The sequence below is a fragment of the Pristis pectinata genome, chromosome 29, assembly GCF_009764475.1.
Source record: "Pristis pectinata isolate sPriPec2 chromosome 29, sPriPec2.1.pri, whole genome shotgun sequence".
Classification (NCBI taxonomy): domain Eukaryota; kingdom Metazoa; phylum Chordata; class Chondrichthyes; order Rhinopristiformes; family Pristidae; genus Pristis; species Pristis pectinata.
Window position 1 is genome coordinate 1,703,081 of NC_067433.1, and position 24,702 is coordinate 1,727,782.

The 24,702-nt window shown below is 50.7% G+C and overlaps 1 protein-coding gene across 2 annotated transcripts in view; it reads right to left on the bottom strand.

Moving 5' to 3' along the window:
* The window catches only part of LOC127584270 (adhesion G protein-coupled receptor A2-like), a 112,818-nt gene that overhangs the window by 47,018 nt on the left and 41,098 nt on the right, over window positions 1–24,702 (bottom strand). For both annotated transcript variants that reach the window (XM_052040920.1, XM_052040919.1), the window contains exon 3: window positions 2,733–2,804. In XM_052040920.1, coding sequence (XP_051896880.1) covers window positions 2,733–2,804 — 72 coding nt within the window. The remainder of the gene's footprint in view (window positions 1–2,732; window positions 2,805–24,702) is intronic.

Sequence of the window (24,702 nt, forward strand, 5' to 3'; positions counted from 1 at the left end):
GTTGCCCCTGGGAAGGGAGTGGTGAGACTCCTTGGTCTGGTGAAGGTGCTCCCAGGGTGCTGCTGAGGAGAGAGTGAGAACATAGAACATGTGTACAGCACAGGAACAGGCCCTTCCACCCACAATGTTGGGCCAAACTAATTAAGCTAATGACACCTAATTACACTAAACCCTTCTGGTTGCCCATGGTCCATATGCCTCCATTCTCTGCACATCCATGTGCCTACCGAAGAGCCTCTTAAACACCTCTATCGTGTCTGCCTCCTCCACCACCCCTGGCAGCGAGTTCCAGGTACCCACCACTCTCTATGTAAAAAAATCTTGCCCCGCACATCTCCTTTGAACACTCCCCCTCTCACTGGGAGCTCTGGGATTTGGACACAGTGCCGATGATACATTTCTGGGCAAGACTGGTGTGTAATTTGGAGGGGTGCCTGAAGATGCTGGTGCTCCCCCAGTAGGGGCAAGTCATGAAACACAGAGAAATTAGCAACTGTGCTCTGGGCAGGAGGCTTGTAAACAATATTGTTCCTGGAAGTCCGTGAACGATCCATCACTCTCCCCTCTCTAGGATAAAATCAAAGAGCCGGGAACAGTGTCACGGTATCGAAGGTCACAGGTGATACACAACCAGCTGCAGGAATGAGTCCAACTCGGTAGATCGGATGCAGGACGTGTCAGGCAAAACTTCACATGGCAAGGAGTCAGGTAGATCAGTTACGAGTCAGGACAGGAGAGGAACCATAGGCAAAGGCAAAACTACAACCAGAGAGATTTAAGGAGTCAATCAAAACCCTGCAGATGCTGGGCATGCATTTAAGGTGAGAGGGGGAAAGTTCAAAGGAGATGCAGGACAAGTCTCTTTACACAGAGAGCGGTGGGTGGCTGGAACTCGCTGCCTGGGGTGGTGGTGGAGGCAGGTACAATAGAGGCGTTTAAGAGGATCTTAAATAGGCACATGAACGTGCAGGGAATGGAGGGATACGGACCACGTACAGGCAGAAGGGATTAGGTGTCATTAGCTTAATTAGTTTGGCACAACTTCGTGGGCTGAGGGGTCAGTTCCTGTGCTGTACTGTTCTGTGTTCTATCTTCTGTGTAGATGCTGGAAATCTGAAATAAAAACAGAAAATGCTGGAAACGCTCAGCAGGTCGGGCAGCGTCTGTGGAGAGAGAAACAGTTAATGTTTCAGTGCCAGGACACTTCATTAGAACTGAAAGGTGTGGATCCCAAAGTCTACAAACAGACAACGTGACTCTCAGCAAAGCTGGACCTACGTGTGAGCACTTATCCCTCCGGCAGAAGGCTGCTCCAGTACTGGGGCAGCTCAGTTCCGGAAGGTTGACCAGGCCAGAAGCTGATGCACAGAATGATTCTTCCAGCTCCCTCCGTCCCACTGACCATACACCTGACGGTGTACACTGTACACCTTCAACTACTGGAAGCGGTTCACCAACCCTCACATCAATTACTTCTCAGCTCAAAATGAACAGACCTGTCTTCTGCAATCTCTCCATGTGACTGACCCTCCTCTGCATCTTCCCCAAGGTTCTGACGCCCACTGTGTGGGGCCCAGGATGGAGCAGGAAGTGATGGTGCAGCTTTCTTGTTCCTGCACCCTGCTCATCTCCCGACAACACCCATCTACGGGAGAACAGGAGTGTGATGGCTCAAACAGGCAACAGAGTCACAGTGGATCGCAGAGTTCCTACCCGGACATCAAATGAATTATGTGATACTCCCATCCTTCCAAAACTGTTCATAAAGTGGGAGGGATAGGGTATTGGGGCAACACCCTATTCTGGAATTTAAATACCCACCAATGTCCAGTTGCTAGGGTAACCATCTCTGGGAGAGCCAACGGGTTTTAAACATTCAGATACGGAAGGGCCAGTACCTGATCAATATCCAACAGAAGGAGCCGGTGTTCCGTGGGCGTAGTCTCTTGTTTAGACCAGCGGACACACCGTACACATCCTCGGCACTGGTCCCACCCTTCCAACTGCACACCTCTGATGAATCTTTGAAACAACACAGTTCCCCTTATCTTATCAGTTGTTATCCAGGGTCACTCTGTCTCCCTCAGATCAAAGAGAAGCATCTCCATTAGAAATGGCCTGTTTACCATTAAATCAGCCCGGGCATCTCCGCTAGCTGATAGGGCTGGTCTGAGCTGGGGGAGGACAGGAAGGAACTAGGGTGGGGGGGGTGAGGGTCCACAGATGTCAGTCAGCTCCTCTCCCATGGCTCTTTGCCGGTACTGGGCCCACACAATGTGAAAGAGGCTCAGAGTGTGCTGGTGTTGGCTGGAAAACGGAACAAGGGAAGGGTGTGTGCATGGAAAGGAGTCCAGGGACAGAGGAGGGATGGTGGAAGATGGAGGGTCCCCAAATGGAGCAGGGGTCAGTAGATGGGGGAGTGCTGGCACCTGGAGAGCATTGGTGGATGGGACGTTGGGGATCAGGGATTGGGGTTGGGGATGGGAGTTGGTCGATGGGGGAGGGATTGGTGGATGGGGAGGGGTTGGTCAAGGGTGCTTGGAGATGGGAAATGGTGGATGGGGAGGAGCTGGGGATGGGAGTGGAACAGTGGAGGGGAGGGGCTGGGGATGGGGAGGGGTGGGGGTGGGGATGGGGAGGGGATGCTGGATGGGGAGGGGATGGGGGTGGGATGCTGGATGAGGACGGTTCAGGCTCTGACAGGCAGGCTGCGATAAATCCCAACTACTTACAGCCGCTTCAGGGTGGTGAGGCCAGCGAAGGCTCCGGCCTGGATGGTGCTGATCAGATTATTCCTCAGGTCCCTGCAGAAACAAAAGAAAATGCACACAGGAAGTCAAAATAAACCATGGCAGATTCTGTGGGCCAACGATCGACAAATCCCCACCCGTGTTCCTGCGAACTCTGAACTTCCTGTTCTCCTGATTCACTCCATCAATCCCTTCATAACTTGGAACACTCTCAGTAGGTCTCCCCCGACTTCCTCTGCTCCAGGGAAGACCATGCCGATTCCTGCACCCCCTGTCCCTGTCTGGACCTTCACACCCTCTGTCCAATCTGCAGAGACTTAAACATCTTTTGGTTTGTAGCTGGTGAACACCAAATGGCCACAGATCTGACTCCTTCACAGAGAATGTGCCCTGTTGCAGAGCTTGCTGACAACCACCAATGCCACAAGGAAAGCGTTGGAACAGCTCCGCTCGCGACGGGAAACCAGCAGCCACTGAGCTCCTGTGGAACAGCTCCCCCTGCAACAGGGAACCAGCACCCACTGAGTTCCCGTGCATGGACTCGCCATTCACCTTTCACACTCCCCATGCCCTCTCTACCAGCAGCAAGGTTACCTGGCAATCCCCAAATATAGACAGGGGCTCTGTGTATACAGGAGTTCAGTGTATACAGGGGCTCTATGTATACAGGAGTTCAGTGTATACAGGGGCTCTGTGTATACAGGGACTCTGTGTATACAGGGGCTCTGTGTATACAGGGGCTCTGTGCATACAGGGGCTCTGTGCATACAGGGGCTCTGTGTATACAGGAGTTCAGTGTATACAGGGGCTCTGTGTATACAGGAGTTCAGTGTATACAGGGGCTCTGTGTACACGTCTACCAGGAATCATCTTGTTCCCAATTGGTGAACCAGCCTCCAAGTATCCAGGGAAGTGTTTGGGCAAAAGAAGGGAGTGCCCGGTGAACTGAAGGGGCGTCTGGCCTGTGTTCCTGCATGAGCTGTGGCTTGAACACTGATCTTTCACTGCTGGAACCTCCTGTCCAATCATGAAGAGCGGTCACCCTGACAACCCCTCCGCCACTAGTTTGACCTTGCCCCCTTGCAGATTAACAGTTTGCTTTTCTTTCAGTCTATCGCTTACGTACTTAACCCCCGCTGACCTCTGCTTGTAATGAGAGTCCAGGACCTCTTGACCTCTCACCCAGTCAACTCCCCGACTACACTGCAGTGTAATTGTGATCTGGTTTGGTTGTGTCTACCTGACCCTGACCATTCGACTGTGTGTGCACGTTCAGACACAGCTCTGCTGGGGCTTCATCGTGTCACTGGTTCAGAAGGACGGGCTGCCTCCTCTATGGACACCCACAATCCAGGACATACTCAGCACTGCCAGGCTGGAGCACAGGCTGACTCCACAAACCCCAACACCAGTTCCCCAGAGACTTTCACCTCCCTTTCTGAGCCCACGGCCATTAATTTTCTCCCAATGTCCACCACATTACCCAGTCAATCCCACACTGCAGTTTGTGGGATCTTGCTATGCACAGACAGGCTTCTGCCTTCCGTACTTGAAACAGTGAAACACTTTGAAATGCCCCGTATCGGCTGTAGACACCACCAAGATGTCCAAAGACGCTGACGGGCACTGCCGAGAATCTTTAATCCACTGCCGTACCCAAGGGCTCCTGGGAACTGATCAGGAGACGTCTAGGATACCCAGCTGCATAACACTTTGGTCAGGCCACATCTGGAGTAAGTGTATAGTTCTGGTCGCCCCATTACAGGAAGGATGTGGGGGCTTTGGAGAGGTTCACCAGGATGCTGCCTGGATTGGAGGGTGTGAGCTATAAGGAGAGGTTGGATAAACTCAGGTTGTTTTCTCTGGAGCGTCAGAGGCTGAGGGGAGACCTGATAGAAGTTTATAAAATTATAAGAGGCAGAGATAGAGTAGTCAGGTCAGAATCTTTTTCCCAGGGTGAAAATGTCAAATAGTGGAGGGCAAAGCTTTACGTGAGGGGAGGAAAGTTTAAAGGAGATTTACGCAGGATGTTTATTTTAAACAGAGAGAGCGGTGGGTGCCTGGAACGGGCCGCCAGGGGCGGTGGAGAAAGCAGATACGATGGTGGCGCTTCAGAGGCTGTTAGACACATGAAGAAGCAGGGAATGGAGGGATACGGACCACATGCAGGCAGATGGGGTTAGATGGGCATCATGGTCAGCACAGACATGGTGGGCCGAAGGGCCTGTTCCTGGTGAATTCTACCTACAGCACACTGCAGTCGGAGAGCCCTCCTGATGTGATTCCCCTTGGAGGACGGTGGAGAGAAATCACATCCGGACTGGTGGAGTGCAGGGTTACGTCCATGCCACACTCCCACTCACCGCCGGTGGGATTAGCAGACAGACAGGTGAGCAGGAAAGCTGAGGATCACAGCAGGATGTGGGGCAAAGGGGCCTCAGCAAGGTGGGAGGGAGCTCAACCATTAACCCTTGACCAGGCACTCATTCTCCACGGTGAAGGGATACTCCCAGCAGCGACAGGTGGCCTCCTCTGTCCACAAGACTGCTGCTTGCTCAGTTGTGAGAACAGCTCCCGTTACACCAGATTTCCACGTGCTCTGTTCCAACAATCCCTCGCTCAGCTCCCTGCACCCAGCACCTGGGAACCAAAAGATCAAACGCTCGTTTCTACAGCCCCGCCCGCAATCCCCAGGCGTCCATGACCACTTCATAGCCCAAGGGGCATTTGTTGAAGGTCCTCACTGCTGTGATGTGGGAATTGCTGCTCTCACCAGCAGGAGATGACAGCACTCAGATCACTTCCTCAGCTGCTGACTGAAGAACAGGCAGTGGTCAGGACACCAGGAGGGACCTCAACAGGGTGCCAAGTGATCATGGTCATCTGAGAGAGCAGAGTGACCCTCCCTCAGTACCACCCCTTTTTTTTAATAATAAACGTTTATTCACTAAAAGCACTACAAAAGACAACCAGTGTCAATACGCTACATCTTAATACAGAAAAGAAGAAGCTAAGCAACGACATACTACAGTAGAGAATGCAAACTAATACTAACGAAACACACACGCGACGCTACACCCGTTAACGCGACACTTCAAATAAGAATCGTGTTCATACCATCCACGACACATGCGATCCCCCAAGGGGCCCACCGAGTGCGGAACTCAGCTAGGGTGCCCGCGGAAACCGCGTGCTCCCTCTCTAAACGCACCCACGCACGTCAGTGCCACCCCTGCCACAGTGTGACCCTCCCTCAGTACTGCCCCTCCCTGAGTACCGCCCCCTCCCACAGTGTGACCCTCCCTCAGTACTACCCCTCCCACAGTGTGACACTCCCTCAGTACCGCCCGTCCCACAGTGTGACACTCCCACAGTACTGCCCCTCCCACAGTGCTTGGTCTGACATTAATCTGTTCAGTGTACCTGAGCTCCACACGTACTGAACGTCGGCTGTGTTTGCTCCCATCCCAGGTTACCTCTGCACCCTGGAGGGCTGGGTGCGCGGGAGGACTGACCGGCTCAGTCCAGCTGTCATGTGCAACTAAAACTGAGCAGATGCAGGGCACCCTCTGAAGGGAAAGCTTTCCATTTTGTTTAAAACAGCTTCAAGGATTTCCAATTAAGTTTTACGGCCACATTTTTATTACTGCTTCCCGCTCTGGCCCGGCACTTAATTAAACAGTGTGAACCGATGGTACAAAGCACCCGTGAGTATTGACATAATGGGCCACCAAGGCACAGTGTCCCTGGTTAATCTCAGGAGAGGGAGTCAGTAACACAAGGTGTTGGGGAAAGGGAAGGTGGGGGAAGTTACTGAGTAATAGTGGGAGAGAATGGATTCACATCAGTGGGGATACAGTCAGTGGCCACATCCTCCCACGGATGCTGCTCGACCTGCTGAGGTCCTCCGGCAGATAGTGTGTTGCTCCAGATTCCAGCGTCTGCAGTCTCTGGTGTCTCCACTGGATTAACAGTAGTTGAGGCTGTCCCTCAGCACCGAGGGTGACTTTGCTTCCACTCCTGTGGGTTCTGAGGTGGCTGCTGAGGCCAATGTGGGACCACAGACTCCGTTCCAGGGGCACTCAATATCCTGTTACTGCTCAGAACGGAAAGGCAGCATCCAGAAAGTCAGCGAGACCTTTGGGCAGTGAGGGAAGAGGGCTCACTGAGGGACATCGTAGGGAGCTGGGTTAAAAGGATTGGCATTAGTATACATCTTCCATCAGTGGCAGGGAAATTGCTGTAGGAAATTCGAAGGGATAGGAGGATACATTTGGAAAGGCAGAGTCAGGGATAGTCAGTGTGGCTTTCTGTGGGGTAAATCCTGTCTCACCAGTTTGATTGGTTTTCGGAGGAGCTAACTAAGAAGATTGACGAACACAGGGTGGTAGACGCAGTCTATAGAGACTTTAGTCTGAATTGTTAGCTGGTCCAGACAGCTGAGACACACAGGATCTCAGGTGAGCTGGCTAACTGGATCCAAAACTAGCTTAGTGATGGGAGTCAGAGGGTAGTGGTGGAGGGACAGTTTTTCTGATTGGGACTCTGTGAACAGTGGAGTACCGCAGGGATCGGTGCTGGGACCCTTGTGTTTGAGATATGTTAATGAATGTGGAAGGTATGATTAGTAAATCTGCGCTTCACACAAAGGTTGGTGGTGTTGTGGATAGCGAGGAAGGTTGTCAGAGACTACATCAGGATACAGATCAGAGGGAAAGTTGGACAGAGCACTGGCAGGTGGAATTTTATCCCAACAAGTATGAGGGTGATGTATTTTGGGAAGTCAAATGAGGGCAGAATGGTAAACCTTGGGGCGCTGAGGAATGGTGTTGAACAGAGGGATCTGGGGGTTTAAGTCCATAGTTCCCGGAAAGTGACAACGCAGGTAGAGAGGGTGGTGAAGGGACATTTATTAAACTTGTCCTCACTGGTCCAGGCATAAAATAGAACAGCTGGGACGTTACATCACAACTTTACAAAACACTGATCAGACCGCTCTTGGAGCACTGTGTGCAGTTCTGGTCTCCACACTGGAGGAAGGATGTGGTTGCACTAGAGAGAATACAGAGGAGATTCCCCCGGATGTTGCCTGGATTGGAGGGCTTTAGTTATGGGAAGAGATTGGATAGGCTGAGTTTAATTTTCCTGGAGCAAAGGAGGCTGAGGGGTGACCTGACAGCGTATATAAAATTATAAGAGGCAAAGATAGGTCAGAGAGTCAGAGTCTTTTCTCATGGTAGGGCAAGCAAAAACAAGAGGGCACAGGTTTAAGGTGAGAGGAAGGAAATTTAAAGGGGATTTGAGGGGAATTTTTTTTTACACAGTGGTTGACATCTGGAACTCGCTGCCAGAGGAGCTGGTGGAATCACTGTGCTTAAGAGACATTTAGACAGACACTTAAATAGACAACGCATGGGGGATACAGACTTGAAGCAGGCAAATGGGGTTAGAGTAGATGGGGCAAAAAGGTCAGCATGCACGAGTTGGGCTGAAGGGCCTGTTTCCGTGCTGTACACCTGTGTGTGTGGAGATGCAGTCAGTGACCCTGTGCTGAGGGAGCACGGTTAGCAAGTGACCATGTGAAGAGCAGACTGATAGAAAACCTGGGAAAGATTCCTCTCATTACAAATATTAATTATAAAAACAAATTAGAACACTTATTGGTCCTTGACTGACATCAGCAAAATTTGAAACCTCCTTCAGTGGTGGCGAAGCACTCTGGGATGATCTGAATTCACGAAGGGCGTCACAGAACATCTCTCCCTCTGATGGTGATTCACAGGCTGAAGCCTTAAAGTGGCACAGTCTGCTCGGACAGGCAAGGCTGCACACACTGCAGTGTGCTCGGAAACACAAGGCAAGTTTAAGAAGCCAACAGCCTTCTTTGTTTTGCAATAAGTCGCCAGTGATGGGAAGCGAGGCTGTGAGCTCTCCTCCCACACATCAACACAGAACAATCAGGAATGTTTTTTTGGGTAAAAGTTTAATGCAAAGCAGCTGCTGGTTTGCTGAATATTCACAGGAGATGCTCGTCTCACAGTGGCACCACATACAGACCCCCAGAACACAGGACAGCAGGTCGAGAACCATCAGCCCCTCCAGTCTGTTTCACAGGAACGGGGGGATCCCATTCAGCTCCTCTGAGCCACAGGATGAGGAGTAATCAGTTCCTCACAGGAACAGTGGGAGGCCTTTCAGCCCTTCAATCCTGGAATACAGGGAGAGGTCATCCAGCCAGTGATACAAGAACAAGGAGACCGCTCAGTCCCTCACGACCATGTCCTCTGTTGCCCCAATTGTGCTTCCTGACATCTCCTCTGGAGTGTCTGACCTTGAATTATATGGACAGAGTAGAGAGACTGGGGTTGTTTCCCCGGAGTGAAGGAGGCTGAGGGGTGACCTTATAGAGGTTTATAAAATAATGAGGGGTGTAGCTCAGGTGGATGGTCACAGTTGTTTTCCCAGGGTAGGGGAGTCTAAAACTAGAGGGCACAGATTCAAGGTGAAGGGGGGAATGATTTAAAGGGGACCTGAGGGCAAGTTTTTCATGCAGAGGGTGATGGGTGTGTGGAACGAGCTGCCAGAGGAAGTGGTAGAGCTGGGTACAATTACAACATTTAAAAGACATTTGGACAGGTTCACGGATGGGAAAGGTTTAGAGGGATATGGGCCAAACGCAGGAAAATGGGACTAGCTCAGTTAGGCACCGTGGTCAATATGGACGAGTTGGGCCAAAGGGCCTGTTTCCAAGCTGTATAGCTCTATGACTCTATCCTGGACACCCCCATCCTGAGGGAAAAGTTTCCCTTTCTCCCAGAGAATTCCCTGTATCAATTTAAACATCACTCTCATAGAACAATTACAGCACAATTCAGGCCCTTCAGCCCACAAAGCTGTGCCGAACATGTCCCTACCCTAGATATTACTATGCCTACCCATAGCCCTCTATTTTACTCAGCTCCATGTACCTATCTAACAGTCTCTTGAAAGACCCTATCGTATCCGCCTCGCCCACCGTTTCCGGCAGCCCGTTCCACACACTCAGATCATCTCTGTTCTTTTAACCTCATGAATACAAAAATAACCTATTCTCGTAATCCAAGGAACCAGCAAATGCTGGAAACACTCAGCAGGTCAGGCAGCATCTGTGGAGGGAGAAACAGAGCTAACGTTTCAGGTCGATGAAGTCCCATCCAAACGCTGGTGTTGGCGGAGAGGGAAGAGCAAACCAGGGAGTGGTCTCTTCGGGTGAGCAGGAGGGGAGGGGGAGATATGTCCGGCGGTGGAATTGTACTGAACGTGATGGGAATTATGGAGGATGATCCACGGACTGTGGAGGCTCGGCTGGGTGGAAGACGAGGCCAAGGGGAGCCTTCCCTTTGCTCTGGGTGGGGGAAGAGGGACACCAGCATGTGAAAGTTCATTGATCCGAAACATTAACTCTGCTTCTTTCTCCACTGATGCCGTCCGGCCTACTGAACATTTCCAGCTGTTCGTTTTTATTTTACAGAAGTTGCTGTCTCCACAACCCCGGCTGTGCCAGGGTTCGTGCGCTGAGGACATCGGTTCTGAGGTTTGAGGCTACTTCTGCAGGGAGGAGGTGTGAAGGGACCTCCCTTGAACAAAGGGGTGGTGCAGGGGAAATGTCTCCCCCTCCTCAGAGCCACAGGAGAAGCAGGGAGATTCTACGATGAGTACCTGTTACGAAATGTCACTGCGGACCAATACAGTGCAGGAAAGTTCCAGAAATGCAGCGCGGTGGGGGTGAGGTTGTCACAGCCGGTTGTGCACGCCCTGGGCTTCCTCTCACTGTGTCCCTCCCATTCGGTGCCTGGTTGTGTCTGGGACACTGTGAGCAGTCCCTCTTCCTCATAGTCACAGAATCACACAGCATGGAAACAGGCCATTCAGTCCACCTGGTCCACACCACCCGGTGGGCACCTACCTGTACTAATCCCATCTCTCACCACTTGCTGCTTTCCTTCTATGCCAAAGGGATTCAGCTGTTCATCCTGACACTTCTTAAATGCTGCCAGTGACGCAGCTTCAACCTCTGTCTCAGGCAGAGTGCCAGGTACTCACCATTCTATGGCTGGAGAAAGATCCCTCATATCCTCCCTAAACATCTTCCCCCCCCACCCTCCCCTAACCCTCACCCTATGTTCTCCAGTGTTATTTACCTCTGATAGGGGAAACTGTTTCCTGCAGTTACCCTATTCATGCTCTCACACTCTCACAGTCTAACACTGCCACACTCACACCGCCACACTCGCATACTGCCACACTCACGCACTGCCACACTCGCACCACCACACTCGTGCACCGCCACACTCACGCACTGCCACACTCGCGCACCGTCACACTTGCACCGTCACACTCACGCACCGCCACACTCACACTGCCACACTCGCGCACCGCCACACTCTCACACCGCCACACTCGCATACTGCCACACTCGCGCACTGCCACACTCACACCGCCACACTCGTGCACTGCCACACTCACGCCGCCACATTCGCGCACTTCCACACTCACGCACCGTCACACTCGCACCGTCACACTCGCGCACCGCCACACTCGCGCACCGCCACACTCGCGCACCGCCACACTCGCGCACCGCCACACTCGCACCGCCACACTCACGCACCGCCACATTCACGCACCACCACATTCACGCACCACCACACTTGCGCGCTGCCACTCACGCGCCGCCACACTCACGAGCCGCCACACTCGCGAGCCGCCACACTCACGCACCACCACACTCGCACACCATCACACTCGCACTGCCACACTCACGAGCCGCCACACTCACGAGCCGCCACACTCGCACTGCCATACTCGCGCCCTGCCACACTCGCGCACTGCCACAATCGCACTGCCACAATCGCACTGCCACAATCGCACTGCCACACTCGCGCACTGCCACACTATGATGCATTTCACAACAGCCCAATAAGCTTTACAGAGGACCACAGCGGTGCAGGTCGCAGAGCCGCTGCCTCAGAGCTCCACAGACCCTGATTTTGACCCAAACCTCCGGCGCTGTCTGTGTGGAGTTTGCATGTTTCCCTATGATCGCGTGGTTTTCCCTTGGATGCTCCGGTTTCCTCCCTCATCCAAAAGATGTGCGGGTCAGTGGGTTAATTGGCCGTTGTAAACTGCCCACTGTGTGTGGGTGAGTGGGAGGATCCGGGGGAGTCGGTGGGAATGTGGGGGGAATAAAATGGGATTCGTGTCGGATTAGTGTAAATGGGTGGCTGGTGGTCGGCAGGGACTTGGTGGGCCAAAGGGCCTGTCTCCGTGACTTTTGACTCTATGAAACTATCTAAAGCCAATAAATATCTTCTGATGCCACAGCACTGTACAGCATAGAGGCAGGCCCTTCGGCTCATCATCCATGATAACCCTTTTGATCATCTACACTAATCAATGCTGATGCGGGATCTCAACCCAAAACATCGACCATCCCTCTGCCTCCACAGATGCTGCTCGACCTGCTGAGTTTATTTTTAACATCCTGATGAATCTCTCCCGCACTTTCTCCCATGCTGCCACATCCTTTCTGTAGTGTGGCGACCAGAACCGTACACAAAACTCCAATGTCAGCAAAACAAAAGAGCAGGTCATCGACCTCAGAGAGCGGGCAGAACGCGCTCCTGTCGGTCTCAGTGGGGCTGAGGTGGAGGCGGGTGAGAGCCTCAAGCTCCTCGGTGTAAATATCACCAACAACTTGTCCTGTTCCAGCCACATAGATGCCGGGGCCAAGAAAGTTCACCAGCGGCTCTGCTTCCTCAGTAGGTTAAGGAAATTCGGCACGTCCCCTTTGACACTCACCAATTTTTACAGACGTACCACAGAAAGCATCCTATCCGGATGCATCACAGCTTGGTACAGCAACTACTCTACCCTAGACCGCAAGAGATCGCAGAGAGTTGTGAACACAGCCCAGTCCATCATGAAAACCAGCTCCCCTCCATGGATTCTTTTCACACTTCTCGCTGCCTCAGTAAAGCAGCCAACATAATCAAAGACCCCTCCCAGGTCATTCTCTTCTCCCCCCTCCCACTGGGAAGAAGATACAAAAGCTTGAGAACACGTACCACCAGTTTCTATCCACTGTTAGAAGACACTTGAATGGACCTCTTATATGAGAAAGGTGAACTCTTGACCCCATAATCTACCTCGTCATGGCCCTTGCACCTTACTGTCTACCTGCACTGCACTTTCTCTGCAACACTTTATTCTGCATTCTGTTTTTTTATTCCTTTTGTACTCCCTCGATGTTCTTATGTACGGAATCATCTGTATGGACGGCATGCAAACAAAGCTTTTCACTGTATCTTGGCACATGACAATAGTAAACCAATAACAACGTTTTGTACAAGAGCGACATGACTGAGCTCAGGGAATACATTACAAGTGTGAGGTGATGCACTTTGGAATGCAAGGGGAAAGTATAGAGTAAATGGCAGGACTTTTCGGAGCACTGATGTGCAGAGGGATCTTGGGGTGCAAGTCCATCGCTCCCTGAAAGTGGCAAAATGTGAATAGGGCAGCAAAGGGGGTGTACGGCATGCTTGCCTTCATCAGTCAGGGTGTTGAGTATACAAGTCAAAAAGTCTTGTCGCAGCTGTATAAAACTTTGGTTAGGCAGCATTTGGAGTATTGTGTGCAGTTCTGGTCACCCCATTACAGGAGGGTGTGGAGGCTTTGGAGAGAGTGCAGAAGAAGTTCACCAGATTGTTGCCTGGATTAGAGGGCATGAGCCATAAGGAGAGGTTGGACAAACAGGTTGTTTTCTCTGGACAGTCAGAGGCTGAGTGGAGACCTGATGGAAGTTTATAAAATTATGAGAGGCAGAGACAGGGTAGATAGACAGAGTCTTTTTCCCAGGGTGGAAATATCAAATACTGGAGGGCAGAGGTTTGAGATGAGAGGGGAAAGTTTAAAGGAGAGTTGTGTGGCAAGTTTTTTCACACAGCGCAGTGAGTGCCTGGAACGGCTGCCAGGGGATGTGGTGGAAGCAGATACAATAGAACATTTAAGAGGGATTTAGACAGACAGGTGAACAGGCCGGGAGTGGAGGGATACGGACTACGTGCTGGGAGATGGGATTAGTTAGATTGGTACGGTGGTCAGCACAGACACTGTGGGCCGAAGGGCCTGTTCCTGTGCTGTACTGGTCTATGTTCCATCACTGAGCACTGACAGACACAGTCACATCACTAAATAGGAAAGGACCGAGCCACCGATGAACAGACAAGGAGTGATAAAACCATGTTTAGGGTCTGCTGAAGGTGTTGAGAATTTTAAGGAAGGTGACGAGAAGCTGGGTTCAGGCTGTGATCACACACAGACTGGGTGCTGAATTGTAATAGGTGGGTTTAATCTGCACAAGATCAGAACACCCTGGCTGTGGGCTGGTGGAAGATGGTGGTGGGCAGACGCTGATCTCTGCTGGGGCTACCACTCCCCCAGCACCACCATGTGGCCTCAGGACAAACAGTCGCCAGCTGTACGGGGGTAGTGGGTCACCCTGGGATTCCCTTGTGGTCATACACTCCCCGAGTGTTGGGCAAATGCCATCGACAACAGGCGCACGTACAGCTGCTTCAGGGACAGTCTCCCCAGCTAATGAGAGACATCTGCACACAACATTTTATTACTAATCATTTTCAAAAAGGCAAGAGCTCCTTAAAGGGACAGCGCACCCTCCAGGCCACATGAAACGTTTAGAGTCAGTCATGTCGCACAGAAACAGGGCCTTCGGCCCACACTGTCCATGTTGACCGCAGGCTTGGCCAGGGTTACGTTGGAAGGTGATGCTTCCCTTGGTTTGACCTGTCTGATTGCAGGAACCACGAATGAAGAAGGAGACCCCTATCCCCACACACTGACCTCAGCCACCCCACTAGTTCACCCTCTCCCCCCTCTGTTCCCATCCATTACCCTTCCCATCCTGGAACCTGCCTCTTCTGATCATTGTCCAACTATTCCTCCTCTTAGGTCACTGTAGTGTAGCACTTAGCATAACGCTATTACAGCGCCAGCGACCTGGTTTCAATTCCGGCCGCTGTCTGTAAGGAGTTTGTACGTTCTCCCCGTGTCTGCGTGGGTTTCCTCCGGGTGCTCCGGTTTCCTCCCACATTCCAAAGACGTACAGGTTAGGAAGTTGTGGGCGTGCTGTGTTGGCGCCGGAAGCTTGGCGACACTTGCGGACAAAAGATGCATTTCACTGTGTGTTTCGATGTACATGTGACTAATAAAGATATTTTATCTTATCTTATGAAATGTTCTTGTAAAGCTAACAATAATAGGGAATTGTATCGGTGGGAATGGGACGGTGATTCCTGATGTAGGAGTGGGAGGGTGATTCCCTGTGTGGGAACGGGACGGTGATTCCCAGTGTGGGAATGGTCTGACACTCCAGTGTCAGAGACTTGGGAGAGGATCGGTGACTGGGAACACCTGCCACCACTAGTAACATTCATAGCTTGTCAGTGCCTCCCGTGTCAGTGGAGAAACGACCCACAGTAAGAAGCCTTCCTCCACCAGGAATGCCCTGACATACTGAAGTATTGGCTGCACACTTGAGGTTGGAGATTACAGGTCTTGCTGCCGCCAGAACACTGTAATCCTTTCACTCCTCCACAGTAGGACTGCCGCACACTGTGAGGCTCCGACAGAGAACACGGCCACCTCACCACTCCCATCCATGCCTCAGCCTTGTGACTGCATGGGAATGCTCTTTAAAGACATGTGAAAACCATTTCCACCCTGAGATTAAACTTAATTAGAAAAGCCAGAAGTTCTGTGGCCCGATTCAGAAATGAAACACAATTTCCAGATTCTTCCACTCTAATCAGATTACCCAAAATCCCCACTGCCCCCGGAAAGTAAAAACCCCACCACTGCATCCCCCCGCACTGTCCCATCACTCCCAGGGTGGGGACGGCATGGGCTGGCTACAGAGTAAAGCTCCCTCCGCACTGTCCCGTCACTCCCAGGGTGGGGACGGCATGGGCTGGCTACAGAGTAAAGCTCCCTCCGCACTGTCCCGTCACTCCCAGGGTGGGGACGGCATGGGCTGGCTACAGAGTAAAGCTCCCTCCGCACTGTCCCGTCACTCCCAGGGCACGTCCCTGTTTGTGTGGAGCCCCTCCTCTATCTGGGGGTCTACCCCTGGGCCTGGCAGGAGCTGGAGGTAGAAGTCACACCCGGCTGTGGAGCTGGACAGGACTGCACCGGGTGCCTTCCTACAGGGACCGAGGGTCAGAAACCACCTGGTGGTACTGGCCGGTCACTTGGGCTGCACGCCCTGCCTTTCCCACCAAGGTCCAGACGCTGGTGGATTCTGGAGCAACAGGACACACTGGGTCTTTGCTGTGGTCCGAGTGTCCAGGTCGAGGAAGGCAGTGCAGCTCCCTGCCTGGCCGAGGTGGCCAGTCACAGGCCCAGGCACTGGGCCAGCAGGTTCTGCCTCAGCCACCCGCCTACCCCCTTCCCGGTGACATGTCCCTGACTGGGTGTCACTGGAGAGGGAGCACACAGTCCACTGGATCTCCCCACGGGAACACGTCCATCACTGGATGTCCCTGAAGAAGGAGCACACAGTGTCCACTGGATCTCCGCACAGGGACACATCCGTCACTGGATGTCCCTGGAGAGGGAGCACACAGTGTCCACTGGATCTCCGCACAGGGACACATCCATCACTGGATGTCCCTGGAGAGGGAGTACACAGTGTCCACTGGATCTCCGCACAGGGACACATCCGTCACTGGATGTCCCTGGAGAGGGAGTACACAGTGTCCACTGGATCTCCGCAGCCTTCTGGGACCGGTGGGGGGGTGGGGGGGGTGGTTACATCCTGGACAAGGACCGAGATGCTTTAATTTGAACTCCATTTGACTTTTGTAAATGTTTTGATGAAAACGATGTAAATATTGTAAATACGTAAATAGTTCTTTTCATAAAGGGGCCTGACGCAGAATAAAGCTCCCTTCACATCCACTGCGGTGGTCCTCGTGGGGTTGGGAAGTTGGATCTGGTCCCATTTGCTCCTCGGCAGGGGGTGAGAGTCGGGGAAAGGTGACCCCTCCCCGGGCTCTGGACAGGTGGGACCCTGCCGGTCCTGGGACCGATCGAACCCTTCCTCTCCCGCCTCCACCCCACTCAATCTTTCCACTGAATCGGACTTTCCCTGCTGAACTGGAAGTACCGAGCTGGTGAATGGTTCCACCCAGATCACCTTCCCCTCTGTTCACCTGGCTTCACCCAGAGACTGCGTTTCTAACCCGAACTTGAACATTGACCAACAAGGACCCATCACCCCATCAGTCCCCCTCACCTCATCACCCTCAGTAACCCTCAGGAACCCCTAAGAACCCTCCGTAACCCCCAGTAACACCAACCCCTCCCATCACCTACACTAACCTTAAATCCCCCCGCCCACACCAGCTCTCAGGTGTCTCAAGCCGTCCTGAGGGAGTGCTGCGCTGTGGGAGGGGCAGTACTGAGGGGGTGTCACGCTGTGGGAGGGGCAGTACTCACTCTGGCCGAGTTCCGCGCTCGGTGGGCCCCTCAGTGGGTCGCGTGTGTTGTGGACGACACCAATGTGATTTTGATATAGAGTATTGAGTGTTGCGGTGGGGGGCGTAGTGTTGCGCGGGTATTAGTTTTGCCTCGTTTCTTTCTGTATTAGATGTGCTGTCTTTGCTGTTGGGTGTTTTTTTGTAGTGCTTTTAGTGTATAAACGTTTTGTTAAAGAAAAGGGGCGGTACTCAGGGAGGGTCACACTGTGGGAGGGGCAGTACTGAGAACCATAGAACCATAGAAAACTACAGCACAGAAAACAGGCCATTCGGCCCTTCTAGTCTGTGCCGAGACATTATTCTGCTAGTCCCATTTACCTGCCCCCAGCCCATACCCCTCCAGACCTCTCTCGTCCATGTATCTATCCAATTTACTCTTAAAAGTTAAGAGCGAGCCCGCATTTACCACATCAGATGGCAGCCCATTCCACACTCCCACCACTCTTTGAGTGAAGAACTTCCCTCTAATGTTCCCCCTAAACCTTTCCCCTTTCATCCTAAAGCCATGTCCTCTCGTACTTATCTCTCCTAATCTAGGTGGAAAGAGCATACTTGCATTAACTCTGCCTACGCCCCTCATCATTTTGTAAACCTCTATCATATCTCCCCTCATTCTTCTCCACTCCAAGGAATAAAGTCCTAACATGCTCAGTCTTTCCCTGTAACTCAACCCGACAACATTCTTGTAAATCTCCTCTGCACTCTTTCAATCTTACTGACATCCTTCCTGTAGTTTGGCGACGAGAACTGCACACAATATTCTAAGTTTGGTCTCACCAATGACTTATACAACCTCACCAAAACATTCCAACTACTATACTCAATACTTTGATTTATAAATGCCAGGATGCCAAAAGCCTTCTTTACAACCCTGTCTACCTGTGACGCCACTTTCAGGGAATTATGTATCTGAACTCCCAGATCCCTTTGTTCCTCTGCACTCCTCAGTGCCCTACCATTTACTGTGTGTGTCCTCCCTTGATTTGTCCTTCCAAAATGCAACACCTCACACTTGTCTGCATTAAATTCCATCTGCCATTTTCTGGCCCATTTTTCCATTTGGTTCAGACCCCTCTGCAAGCTTTGAAAGCCTTCCTCGCTGTCCACAACGCCTCCAATCTTAGTGTCATCAGCAAACTTGCTGATCCAATTTACCACATTATCTTCTAGATCATTGATATATACAACAAACAACAATGGCCCCAACACAGATCCCTGAGGCACACCACTAGTCACAGGCCTCCAATCTGAGAAACAACCATCCACAACCACTCTCTGTCTTCTCCCACTCAGCCAATTTCAAATCCAGTTTACAACCTTTCCATGGATACCCATTGACTGAACCTTCTGAACTAATCTCCCATGTGGGACCTTGTCAAAGGCCTTACTAAAGTCCATGTAGACAACATCCACAGCCTTACCTTCATCTACCATCTTAGTGACCTCCTCAAAAAACTCTACAAGATTTGTTAAACACGATCTACCACGCACAAAGCCATGCTGACTATCCTTAATCAACCCTTGGCTGTCCAAATACTTATATGTCCTATCTCTCAGAACACCTTCCAATAATTTACCCACTACTGATGTCAGGCTCACTGGCCTGTAATTACCCGGTTTACTCTTCGAGCCTTTCTTAAACAATGGAACAACATGAGCTATCCTCCAGTCCTCTGGCACCACACCCGTGGCTAAGGACATTTTAAATATATCTGCCAAGGCCCCTGCAATTTCTACACTAGTCTCTCTCAAGGTCCAAGGAAATATCTTGTCAGGCCCTGGGGATTTATCTACCTTTATTCGCTGTAAAGCATCAAGTACCTCCTCCTTTTTAACCTCTACGCTGCCAGTTTCCTGAGTAAATACTGATGCAAAAAAACTGTTTAAAACCTCCCCCATCTCCTGAGGCTCCACACATATACGACCACTCTGATCTTCTAGGGGACCAATTCTGTCTCTTACTATCCTTTTACTCTTAATATACCTGTAGAAACCCTTTGGGTTTACCTTCACATTATCTGCCAAAGCAGCCTCATGTCTTCTTTTTGCCTTCCTGATTTCCTTTTTTAGTATTTTCTTACAGGTCCTATACTCTTCAAGTACCTCATCCGTTCCTAGTTGCCTATACCTGCTATACACCTCTCTCTTTTTCTTAACCAGCTCACCAATATCCCTTGAAAACCAAGGTTCCCTATGCTTGTTACCCTTGCCTTTAATCCTGACAGAGACATACAAACTCTGCACTCTCAAAATTTCGTCTTTGAAGGCTTTCCATTTACTGAGCACATCCTTGCCAGAAAGTAACTTATCCCAATCCACCCTACCTAGATCCTTTCTCATTTCCACAAAATTGGCCTTTCTCCAATTTAGAACCTCCACTCGAGGACCAGACCTGTCCTTATCCATAATTATCTTGAAACTAATTGCATTATAGTCACTGGACCCAAAATGCTCACCTACACATACTTCTGTCACCTGACCTGCCTGGTTCCCTAATAGGAGATCAAGTATTGCATTCTCTCTCGTTGGTACCTCTATATATTGATTTAGAAAACTTTCCTGAACACATCTGACAAATTCCAAGCCATCCAGCCCTTTCACAATGTGGTATTCCCAGTCAATATGTGGAAAGTTAAAATCCCCTACTGTTACAACTTTCTGTTTCTTACATCGGTCTGCTATCTCCCTACAGATTTGTTCCTCCAGTTCTCTCTGACTATTGGGTGGTCTATAATACAACTCTATTAGTGTGGCCACACCTTTCCTGTTCCTCAGCTCCACCCATATGGCCTCTGTAGACGAGCCCTCCGGGTTGTCCTGTCTATGCACAGCCGTGATCTGTTCCCTGACCAGTAACGCCACTCCTCCCCCTTTCATCCCTCCCCCTCTATCAAGTCTGAAACAACGGAAGCCCGGAACATTAAGATGCCAGTCCTGCCCCTCCTTCAACCATGTCTCACTAATAGCAATAACATCGTAATCCCACGTGCCAATCCACGCCCTAAGCTCATCCGCCTTACCTACGATACTCCTTGCATTGAAATAGATGCACCTGAGAACATTACTATCATGTACAAACCTTTGATTTCTGTCCATACCTGCAGACCTCGCACGATCATTTTCCTCCTCACTTTCTTCTCTAACACTCTGGTTCCCCTCCCCCTGAAAGTCTAGTTTAAACCCACCGGAGCAGCACTAGCAAACCTACCTGCAAGTATGTTAGTCCCCTTCCAGTTCAGGTGTAAACCGTCCCTTCGGAACAGATCCCACCTTCCCTGGAACAAAGCCCAATTATCCAGAAACCTGAAGCCCTCCCTCCTGCACCAACTCCTTAGCCACGTATTTAGCTGCATGATCCTCCTATTTCTAGTCTCACTAGCACGTGGCACTGGTAGCAATCCTGAGATTGCAACCTTGGAGGTCCTGTCCTTTAACTTTGCACCTAGTTCCCTAAACTCTCTTTGCAGGACCTCCTCCTTTTTCCTATCCACGTCATTGGTCCCAACATGGACCACGACATCTGGTTGCTCACCCTCCCTCCTGAGGGAGGATCACACTGTGGGAGGGGCATTTGTAATGTGAACTCCACAGTCCCGCCTCGCCCGGGAACATTTCACCCAATGCTTATCAAGAATCTAACTACCTCTGCCTAAAAAATATTCAGGATCTTTTTCCACTGGCCTCTAGGGAAGAGAGTTCCAAAGTCTCACAACACACCTCATTCATTAAATGGAGACCTTATATTCAGACAGTGGCCTTCATTATGTGTCCCACGAGAGGAAGCAGCCTTCCTCCAGCCTCCATCACCAACCTGCACTCCGAAACACTTTTCCTTCCCCTCTCTCAAAGAAATTCTGCCCCTATTGGGGTTAACTGTCACTGCCTCATTATTCTGGAACCACTTTATTATTCTTACAACGTAAGGAGCGGCCATTCAGCCCATCGAGTCCAGGCCAGTTATTGGAGCATTCCCATGAATTCCATCCCCCACTAATTTCCCTGTAACCCATTCTCCCACACACTCCCATCAACTCCCCCAGATCCAACCCCTCACTCACACACCAGGGACAACTTATAGCAGCCAATTAACCCACCAACCCGCACAAGTTTGAGATGTGGGCAGGAGCTAGGGCACTTGGGGGAACCATGCGGTCACAGGGAGGATGTGCTTAGCACCCTTGCAACTGGCAATGCAAAATCTGGTAATGATGAGGGTCTTTGTTTGATGAGGAAGGATGTTCAGGGAGATGAAACTGTCTTTATTTTTCACTCCCTCTCTGCGTTGCTTTTAGGCGGAAATAAGGGCAACAGTGCATTATTGTGAAGGGCAGACGTGAGAAGTATCTGTACAGATAAGGAGTCTCATGCATCTCTCCTGAAGGCAGCATGCAAGCAAGAAACACATAAAGCTGTCGACAGCCTCTCACTCTCTACGCATGTTTTGGCGTCAGATGAAAAAGACAGAATGCCTTTGAACTCACAAATGAGGGACTGGTTTTGTCGTGAGGTTGGCCAGGGTGTTGTAGAGATGGAAACATCGCTTTCAAACAGATGAGGATTTTGTTAAACATACCTCGCTGTGACGGCTGGGTCTGTGAACACAGGCAGTAAAGACAGAGTGGGATTCATCTGGACACGTTTCAAAGAGCCAGCACAGGGATGATGAACCAAATGGCCTCACATTGCGCTGTGAAACTTAATGGTCCTCTGACTCTCGGGTGGCTCAACCAGTCAACCCTCACACCCTCTCTTGTGCTGAAATTTGTAAAAGCAGCAAAGATGTGCATTTTGATGGCACCTTTCCCAACTTAGGACATCCCAGATCGTTGTGGTGCAAGAGCCGTGACGGTTCGTGCACTGCAAGATCTCAAACCAACAGCAATGGATAGGGAAGGTTTAGAGGGATATGGGCCAAGCACGGGCAAATGGGACAAGCTTAGATGAGTGTGTCGGTTGGCATGGACCAGTTGGGCCGAAGGGCCTGTTTCCGTGCTGTGTGACTCTACGACTCAGTGAGATAACGCCGACATAATCTGGTTTTGTGACCACCGCCCACTCCCAGACTGGCACCTTACACCAGCCTCACGTCCTGCAGCAGTTCAAGGCAGAGGGAGGCAAACACACAGACACACACTCACTCACAAACATGTGCAAACACACATGCAGACACACGCACACACTCACTCTCTCACACACTCTCTCTCTTTCACATACAGACACGCTCACACTCAGACACACACACACACACACACTCTCTCTCTCTCTCAAACAGGACCCCTGGGACAGACAATAAGTTCTGGTGGGTGGAGGGAGGATGGCACTGAGGTTCCGGCTGCACTCACCCCACCCTGAAGGATCAAGAGCAGTTGGCATTTCGCAGCAACCAGCCTGCTACCAACACCAGTTTTATTGAATCCAACTTCACCACTCACCCTGGTGGGATCCATATTCAAATGAGCTCCAGTCCACAAGCTTTTAACGTAATATACCATGACACAAATGCCCTTCCCTGTGTGAGGGAACGATAACTCTTTTCACTGTAACACTACTGTGCAGGTACTCTCTGTGGGGCAGTGGTTTCTGTTAGCTTTGAGGTCAATTACAAGCTAATTACTGTTGTTGGAAGTGTCTCTTTACTGAATCCTCCTGGGGACATGAGCTGGGTTATCTCAAGTTCAGAAGAAACAGCAGGAAATAGCTGCCTTTCTTTGTCTCTCTGTGTATAATGTTTTAACAAACAAATATGGTCCAGTTACCCAGATTATATATAGCATCACATGGACCAAAACAGACCATCGAGCCCATTCCCATTCTGTGTCAGAGTTTCCAACAACAACTGAACTAACGTAGCGCAACCCAAGGCACAGTCCACGAGCCATTGTCAAACAAACCTTGCGGCTGTGGTGACCAGGGCTTGCACAAGGTGGGGGGGGGTTTAAAGATGTATCGTAGAGGAAGGGAGAGGTGGAGAGGTTGAGGGTAGTTACTCCGGTATTCTGGGACAACTCGGGAGACTAGAATTGGAAGAATGTGGGGGGGGAGGTGGGGGAGGTGGAGGAAATAATGGGAAGAGACAGTGAAGGATGAAAATCACACAGGTAACAGCATGGAAGGAGTCCTTTGACCCCAAGTCCACATAGGGTCTACGTAACACCAATCCACCTTGTCCCACGGCCCCTCCCCTCCACAAAGCCTTACAATTCTTTCCTCTCAGGTAGGTTTCCAGCTCCCTTTTGGACAGTACAGTTGAAGTCGCCCGCATTGCTACCTTGGCAGAACGTCCCAGATCAAAACCACTCACAATGCAACAACATTTTCCCTTTGGCTCCTTGGCCAATCCTCTTCATTCCATGGTCCCTGATCCTTCACCCCTCCACTAAAGGGAACACTTTCTTTCTGGCTATTCTGACTGCGAGACTTTAAACCTCCCATATGTCCCTTGGCAAACTTCTCCAAATCCAAGGAGAGCCCATCTCCTCCAGTCTTCCCACACAACCAACGTCCCTCAACTCTGGAACATTTTTGGTAAATCTCTCTTGACACTTACCAACTTTGACAACCTAATGGAGGATATAAGCAGCAAAAGTTCATCTTTTGCATTGTAATGTCTCTGATCTAGAGCCAATACCAATACCAGTCTAGAATGGGAAAGACACTCTCAGGCTTTTAATGTCCAACAATATTTACACAGAGAGCTAAATCCCACAGTATTCAAATTGCAAATAGAATCACAACATGTTCTGGTTTAATGAGATGATCTGTTAAAATTCCCCAATTTTAACAGCTGCATCATAGAAAGCATCCTATCTGGATGCATCACAGCCTGGGATTAGCAACTGCTCTGCACGAAACCACAAGAAATTGCAGAGCTGTGAACACAGCCCAGTCTATCACGAAAACCAGCCTCCCCTCCATTGACTCTGTCTACACTTCCCGCTGCCTGGGAAAGCAGCCAACATAATCAAGGACCCTTCCCACCCAGAAAATTCTCTCTTCTCCCCCCGCCCATCGGGCAGAAGATACAAAAGCTTGAGAACACGTACCACCAGGCTCAAGGACAGCTTCTATCCCGCTGTTATAAGACTCTTGAACAGACCTTTTATACGATAAAGATGAACTCTTGATCTCCCAATCTACCTCGTCATGGCCCTTGCACCTTATTCCTCTACCAGCACTGCACTTCCTGTGTAACTGTAACACTATATTCTGCAATCTGTTTTGTTTTCCTTTTGTACTACCTCGATGTACTTATGTACGGAATGATCTGTCTGGATGGCACGCAAACAAAAGCTTTTCATTGTATCTTGGCACATGTGACAATAATAAACCAATTACCAATTAAATGGCAATAGAAT